Source organism: Sphaeroforma arctica, assembly GCF_001186125.1.
Source record: "Sphaeroforma arctica JP610 unplaced genomic scaffold supercont1.1665, whole genome shotgun sequence".
NCBI lineage: Eukaryota > Ichthyosporea > Ichthyophonida > Sphaeroforma > Sphaeroforma arctica.
In genome coordinates this window covers 4,159-12,336 of record NW_014038893.1, presented here as the reverse complement: position 1 = coordinate 12,336, position 8,178 = coordinate 4,159, and the positions used below count along the sequence as shown (strand labels likewise).

At 44.4% G+C, this 8,178-nt stretch overlaps 2 protein-coding genes across 2 annotated transcripts; one reads left to right on the top strand and one right to left on the bottom strand.

Annotated features, from left to right (window-relative positions):
* The first annotated feature begins 833 nt into the window (after positions 1-833).
* Positions 834-4,551, top strand: SARC_11394 (hypothetical protein). Its single transcript, XM_014294523.1, has 6 exons — positions 834-985; positions 1,476-1,610; positions 2,027-2,446; positions 2,934-3,080; positions 3,782-3,928; positions 4,317-4,551. The coding sequence occupies exons 1-6, from the start codon at positions 839-841 to the stop codon at positions 4,416-4,418; spliced, it is 1,098 nt and encodes a 365-aa protein (XP_014149998.1). The 5' UTR covers positions 834-838; the 3' UTR covers positions 4,419-4,551.
* A 1,322-nt stretch (positions 4,552-5,873) lies between these two features.
* On the bottom strand, positions 5,874-7,484 carry SARC_11393 (hypothetical protein; the record flags this gene model as incomplete). Its single annotated transcript, XM_014294522.1, has 2 exons — positions 5,874-6,829; positions 6,986-7,484. The coding sequence occupies 2 exons, from the start codon at positions 7,482-7,484 to the stop codon at positions 5,874-5,876; spliced, it is 1,455 nt and encodes a 484-aa protein (XP_014149997.1).
* Between the last annotated feature and the right edge of the window lie 694 nt (positions 7,485-8,178).

Here is an 8,178-nt window from a genome sequence, read left to right as displayed (position 1 = left end):
AGTAGTATATATATATATATATATATATATATATATATATATATATATATATGTATATTCATATATATATATATATGTGTTTGTGTGTATGTATGTGTATATATGTATGTATGTATGTACAAATAACATATGTATAATATATCTATATTATTGTATGTTTTATGTTTTTTATTTTGTATTTTGTTTTCTACATATATTATTATATTACTAATATTATTATACTATTATATTGTTATATTGTTTTATTATTATATTGTCCTATTATATCCAGGTATAGAAGGATTGTATATCAAATATGCGCAAAGCAAGTAGTTGGAACATGCCTAACTTGTGCGCCATGGTATACAATGGAGTATGCTGAAGTGAATACATTTGAGATTTCAAACGGCTGTGGTATTTATTTTCGTAAACTAAGTGGAGTATTGTTTAGCTGCTATACTTGTTAGGTGAGACTATTCCATTTTTAGAGATAAGAAGTCAAGTGGGTTGAACTTGTGCTACCTTGTGTTGGGATGAACCATATCTATCCTCGGGGACCGAGGTGAACATCATACAAGAACAGACTTTAGAATTACAACTTGGTTCGTCCTTTTTGATGCTACATGTTACGTCTGCGTGATTATGTGTGACAGGCATTTAATTCTAACCACAAGTGCGTATAGCAAGCTTGCATGTGCGCATCTATTTGCACAATTATGTAGTCGCTCCACAGCACTCCAGCGCTTGTAGCGGTTTACGTTCGAACCCTTCCCAACCCCCCCCCACCGCACACACACACACCAAAGACCCTAGACCCCAGATAAGACCGTCTAACCGTCCCTTATTACTATATCAGGCGATGATCCCGGCGTGTGAAGCGGCCACTCGAGAAATGTTTAGACAGGTATCTTCGGCCCTCACAGAAAGGACCGACACCTACATCGACGTCATCAGGACCCAATCGCAGCAGTTTTCTGTCGCAGGAGATGTCGGGAAAAGCTTGTCGGTATGATTACTCGGTATATGCTTGCCAGAGCGTGCTTCATGTTACTCTTTTTTCTCTGATTTATAATTAACAAACATAGACCCGTGTGAGACGATCGGGACACCTATATGCGTTTCTAATATATATATAACCGTGTCAATATATATATATATATATATATATATATGTTATAAATGTATATCTATGTATATATATACATATATATACATACATATATATAATATATATATACACATACATATATAATATATATATATATATATTGTGTGCAAGTGTGTGTGTAGGTATGTATGTATGAAGATGAATATGTACATATATATATGTGGGTGGGTGGGTGTGGGTATGTATATATGTAGTATGTATGTATGTATGTATGTATGTATGTATGTATATGTATATATATAATACATATACATATATATGTATATATATAGTATGTATCCGTATGTGTTGCGAATGCTCACTAAACCTGTGCCTAAATCCCATACAGAATACTGAGTCTGCCGTTCAGCAGTTGACGCAGCGCTTGGGCCAAGTGAGCGAAACACTCGACATCACTACTTCACAGACCGCAAACGTGTTAACGGCAGTGCAGGACTCCAAGACGGCCGTACTCATGGGCTTGGTAAGTGGTGTGGTGCTTGCTGTATTTGTGCATTGAAACGTGCCACTGTAAGAAGTTTATTCGATGAATATGTATCTATATCGATATGTGGGATTATTATGTGGATGTGGAATTTTTAGCGATATTAGGCAATATGTGAACGCACTTTCCAATATCGCGCAAGCAACAAATGTGGTCACCGCAGTGCAAGACTCCGAGACGGCTATGCTTAAGGACCTGGTAGTTGGGTGTGTTACAAGCTGTATGTGTGTATGTCTATGTAGAGATGTAGAGTATATAATTCTCCGCTTTTTGTATCAGTATCGTGACAAAATGTACGTGTAGAAGTGCAAATCTATATCAGTATGTATAGGATGGTCCAAGCAATTGTCGATATCAAATGTATACTAATACACAATTATGCATGTTTCCTGCAGAAAGCACAGCAACGCACTAAAGCATCAGCCAATGTGCCAGATATGCTTTCACGACAGTCGTCTTCACAGTCTGTAGTGCGTTCAGGATATACTACTCCCACTGCTATCCCGATACCGCAACAAGCATCACAGCACCTCACACAACAGCAACAAGCGCAGCCGCAGCAAATACAGCAACAACTACAACACCATCAATCACAACCACAGCAGCAGCAACAACGACAAGTACGGAATGACTATGGCAATTCGAATGCACAGCCGATGATGTACCAACAGCCGCCACCACAGCAACAACGACCGCCACAACACCAACAAGTACTACAACAACAACAGCAACAACCACCGCCACAGCAAAGGCAGTCTGCAGCGCAACCCCAATCTAAGCCAGCACCCGGCGAAACCCCGGAAGATCTTTGGGCGGTAGGTCCTGTATGCAGCATAGATACTCTATGTTCTCAGAAATGTCTTGTAGAAAACGCCATCGAATGCTTGGGCTGTCTGCTTACGTTTACTTGTTTGTTGGGTTTGTGTCGCATAGAACTTGTGTGGATTCGGTTTTAGGGTATCGTGTTCCTCGGTATGTGCTTTACACTGTTTTATTCCCACACATTAACGACTAGTGCTATTTTAGAGTAGAAAGCATGCTTGTATATTGTTCCTTGCCATGAGCCAAGTTAATGTATTGCCGCTCTCTGTCAGCTTAGCGCACAAAATCAAACCCAAAGAACATTTTTTAAATGCATGGACGAGAGAACACGGGTCATCTTGAGTTGATGTTTTCACTGATGTAGACTGCCTCCAAACATTACATACGCTGGCAAGTTTTACGTGGCAAGATCAACGCATTCCTCTACTACCGCCGCCAAATTATTTACCTCGCAAACTACCTTCCAACTCGCTCGGGTAGGCTATTAACAAACTTTTATTGGCCGAGAAGTACGAAGGGGCTTTCAACAAATCTCTGAATGCGGTGCATCTACCCACACTGGAGCGCCTGTGCACTACATTAGACATGGAACGCATCCTGAAGAGCCAGCCACCAGTCATCTCACAGGTGAGTCTGACCTTCACCTGGATAGGTTTATTAGTATCGCAGCTTGGTGTATCAGTAGTATCTGTCTCAGTGAGCAGTTTAGGCAACCGGTTGCGCGGGATGCACTCAGTATGTAGTACAAGCGTGTCTGTGAGAATTATGTTTTCCATCTTAGTGGGTGCGGTGTACCACTCGATTTACTCGCTGTCAAGCATGCTATTCCAACCCTGAAACTGCCTTTAGAGTAATGTGCCAGCAAGCCCTTTTCGGGATTATCAGAGGGTTGTTCGTTTTTGTACAATTAAGTTTTATATGAGCACTACCTATAGATACAAAGAGCAAACGACACTGTAGCAGAATTATGACTTCGCCTGCTCCAAATGTTCGCAAAGAGCATTCTCGAATAGCGTGATATGCCGGGAACTGACTTCTCTTATCTCAGAAGGAAGTCCGATTTATTTATTTTCGCTTACCCTGTTCTAGATCTGTAAGGTATTGAATTCCGGAAATACTACCCATTGTACTAGACATTTTTGCTGCCGGGTGTGGCCACATCCCGAAGATTTCAAAATGACGTTGTATCTGCGTCCAGTCGTAGCCTGGTAACTGAGCGATAAGCCATGCGCTTGTCTTCGTGGCCGACACTGACACTCTCCCTCTCCCTTCCCACTTCCCTGCTCACAATCAAAGTACTAATACCATACCGTACAACTATACCACAGCCCGTCCTCTTGTCGTTGATTCAGCAATTGTCTACAAATCTCAAGACAGGCACTGTCATGAAGCTTTCGGTGGTCCGAACTGCGTTGGTGAGCCTGGATCGCAACGACAAGATTGTGCAGCAGCATAGAATGGGACTACTCCAACAGGTATGCTGGTTTCTGGCCGTTTGATGACATTCGACAGTGTAGTTCGTTTTGCCATGTCGTACTGTTTTGTATTTATCCTCCCATACGAACTTGGATTGCTTGTCAGCTCTATGTCGCGTACATGTGATATTGATGTATATTCGTTCTGAACCTGGGGACTCTCAACAGAGGTGCAGCACTACTGGCGGGGCGAAGATGCACATGCTCTATTTAATATTTTATTACTTTTCATCTAGCATCGGATACGATTTTCTTGATCCGTTTTGCTGCAAATCACCGTTGAATATTAGACCATAAAAAATATAATGTGATCTAGTAAGCAAGCGATGCGAATAAATGAATAGTTCTTGTCTGCTCTGACTGACATTTGTATGCGTTTTCGCTTCAGGTTTCTAACTCGTTGAAAGCTTTCAAGGCGGCATCACCATACCATCCGGCAATGTCGGAGGTCGAGCGGCTTCTTCAAGACACTGCCTACGACCGACTTTAAAGAACTGAGACGAATTATTATAAATGTACATAGAATTCTTAAGACTCTTTTGCCGAGGTGTATACGACTATGCTGGTTGTCTTGAGATAATTTTTGCGAACTCGCAGTTTAATAAATATGACAGAAAATTGGATGATAATTGGTGTGTTTTCTCTGGTCAGCGATTTCAGGTTTCTCTAAAGAGTCGAGATATGAGGGACCAGCCTTCAGAAACAAGTTCAATAGTTTCAATAGAATTTGTATCAGACGCCTTCCTCACAAAAAGGGCGTCCGTCAGGACTCTGTACTAAATGCGCCAATAGCCAATCGTCATAACCGCATGATTATGTTACTGTGGTACTGGGCAGTATGCTGGATGGCCATGAGTAATTCTTGATTGACGTATAGTCTCTACAGCACTTACAATCTATAAACCTAGCTAATATGTAGTTTCCAATGCAATCAGAGTCGTAATTAGCCCGTGCCCACCTCCCTACTATAGATTTGCAGCAGTTTTCAATTCTACCCCGATAGAAAATACTCCAGCTACATATTTACTTATATGCTCTGTATACATCTCAAGTTTATGTTCATTTATGTCTTGGCCATTTATTATTGTAGCTTCTAGGTACAAGATCATCAAAAAGCCCTGTGCACAAAATCCTAGAACCACTAAATTTTCAAATACTGAGGTTTGTGGTCCGGATCCAATATTCCTGATATTAGAATCTTCAATAATGTAACATCTAGAGACCAGATTATCAAAAAGCCAATACAAATCCCAAATCCCAGAATAATCAAATATTGAGTTTTGGAATTTGAATTGGAATATTTCTGATATTAGAGTCATCAGAAATATTAGTGGTAATACCGGTAAGCTATACAGGGACTCCCCGTGTGAGAGAAACACTCAAGTAAATCTTGAGTCTAGTGAAAGCACAAATAAAGACTCAGTTCGGTTCTCTCAGGCTAGGGACTTTTCCTAGCTGAGATAACCGTACTTGAGAAGTAGTCTATTGTATCACTTGTCTCATATCTTTCAGCTACTCTCCATACTCTACATTTTTTACAATATCCTTACAGAGGTAAGTCAACAAGATAAGATCCAACTTACAAATTACACTAGTGAGTGACGAAATTGAAACGTCGGGGGAAACTTAATAGAAGCTTTATTAAGCAGAGAACGGAGTGCTCCGAGAGGACCAGATTGCAAGTATTCCGACTTCCAACAAACAAGAAACAAGAAAGAAAATAAGGAGCTACCACAACAACAAAAGAACGCCTGGGGAACAACACCATGTAAATACAGTTTGTCCAAAACGTGGCAGGTAAGCCAAAGGTGTGTTTGAGTGACAGAAGAGTGTTCCTGCCTCAGTGAATACAAGATAGTTCAAAAAGTGTCACCCTGATCAAAACGATCAATGTTAGGGATTTCGAACAAGAAAAGACACTGACGTCAGCATTCACAAATGGGCCTTAGGACACTGCGTCGAGAAAGTTCGAGACCGTGACACACTGAGAGAGCAAATACCGCTCAATTTTTCCATCCGCCATCGCCAGGATTGTATGATTCTGTTCGCGGCAATTCGTGTACCGCGTACAGAACTGATCGACCTCTGCCTCAATAAAGTACGGCAGAGGTTGGGACGCAGCGCGAGCTATTTCGGCCCCTCGCTGGCCCACCTCCTTAGGCTGGGCTACAGGAACAGCCTGCAACACATCACTCGCCCCTGCTAGGCCCGACAGGTGCTGCGATTGCAGCCCTGCTTCACGCTGCTCCCCTTGCTTCGCTGCCTCCAACTTCTTGACCGCCCGTGCTGCCCGCCTGGCCTCTTTGCGCTTCTCGGCCGCAGTTTTCGGCGCTAGCCTCAACTGCCTCGTCACCTCGCTGATCGCCCTCGCCATCGCTCTATTTGGCTCTCCTGACGGACGGGGTGGTTCTAGTGCATCTAAATTCACAACCGGGGCTCCCGCCTGGTATGCCGCCAACCGCTTTTGCATGGCAGCCAGGTAGTCGGTAGCCGATGCCACGGGTACTGAGGGGTTCTTTTCTTGGTCACCAACCTCGTCTACCAAAACCTTCAACATTGATCGCCCACACATGAACACAATTAACTCCTGTAGCACCTCATACTTCCTCTCCGTATCCTGGCGCAGCGATCTCGCAAAACTCGCCACCGCCAAGGCCTTTTCTCCTTTGCTAAACTTGGGCCATACTCCAGCATAGAGCCTGGTGTACGCCACAAGCCAATCCGGATCTGCTCTCATTGGCAGGAGCATCCGACCCTGAAGCGACATGCAAAAATCCTGTGTAATCGCCTGCTTCACGATGTGCACCTTTTCTGTCGCCTGGCCCTCACCCAGGCCCGTGTAGGCAACTTTCGTACGCACCAAATCAAAATATTCGGACCATGCCCACAGATTATCGGAATCTCAACCCGTCAACACAACCGCCGTCTGCTTAACCATGGCTGCCAACGAAATCCCAACCAAAATCACCTAAATTTGATAAAAAACGCCGCCCAAAGAAAAAGATAGAGCACTGCCTAATGACTAATTGTGATCTAAGCTAGTATTAACTGAAACACAAAGGTCGATGCTAGAGACAAAATTCGCGCGTCGTTCCTCAATCGGAGCCGTGCGGAAAGGAGATCGCATGGAATGCCACTGCTCATACTCTCCAGAAAATATCAAATCCACATCTTGCCCAATAATAGGGGAGATAGGGGATATGTACGGTCGGAGCTGCGTTCTGTACCGACGCGCCTCCTTGCCCCGGAAAGAGATAGTATATGTCACCGGGCCGTCATGCGAGCAAATAGTAGCAGGTCCCTTCCACTTATCTTCAGCCTTCGGGCGATTCGGGGAAGTCTTGAACTTGACCAGGGACCCCGGAGCAAGGTCGGGGGCAGGTTTGCGGATCTTATTCACCCTCGCCCTTTGCGCTTTCTTGGCACGCTGGGTACGCTGAAGGGCAGCAGCATCACGGACCAGGGCACGGGCCGAGCCTTCAGTGGCCAGCAGGCGACGCACGTCCGCCTCCAGCTTGAACTCACGCTCGCCATCATACACACGGTTTGTAGCCATAGTGTACGAAGCAACCCCTGAGTGGTTGTGGTCATAGCGTTATAACAGTTGCGAAACCTGTAACACCAAGGGACTCAATCGTACTCATCCTTAGCGGTCATAGACTTGAGAATCCAATCTTGCGCAACCTTCACCATGGCTTCAGCTGCGCCATTGGCCTGATGATGATCAGTAGTAACATCATGCACCTCACCGCCGGACTGCTGTGCAAACTCAGTAAACTCCTCAGCCATAAACACCGAGTCCTTGTCACACGTGTATAGCTTGGGCTGACCCCACGGATGAACAATCTCGTTGAGGAACTTAATGGCCTTACGAGCACTCTTAGAACGAGAAGGCTTCATCAGAACCATCGAGGTGGCTCTGTCTACGACGAGCAGAACCCAGCTGAGGTCTAGGGTACGGACGCAAAGTCCATAAAGACATGATCTAATAGACCACGCGCTCGCTTGGGCTGTTGAAGCAAACCCAACACCTGTGTACCATGCGGAGCACGAAGCTGACACCGGTGACACGAACGCTTGATCACTCGGATCAACGAACGCAGGCCGTTCCAACCATACAGCGCGTACAACTTACCCACGAGCTTATCAGTATCTGCATGTATGTATACCTTGTGCGTGGCAGCAATCACATTGTGGACCTCTGCCACGAGAGAACAAAACCACGAATATGGTACGGAGAAGGGCCCTCC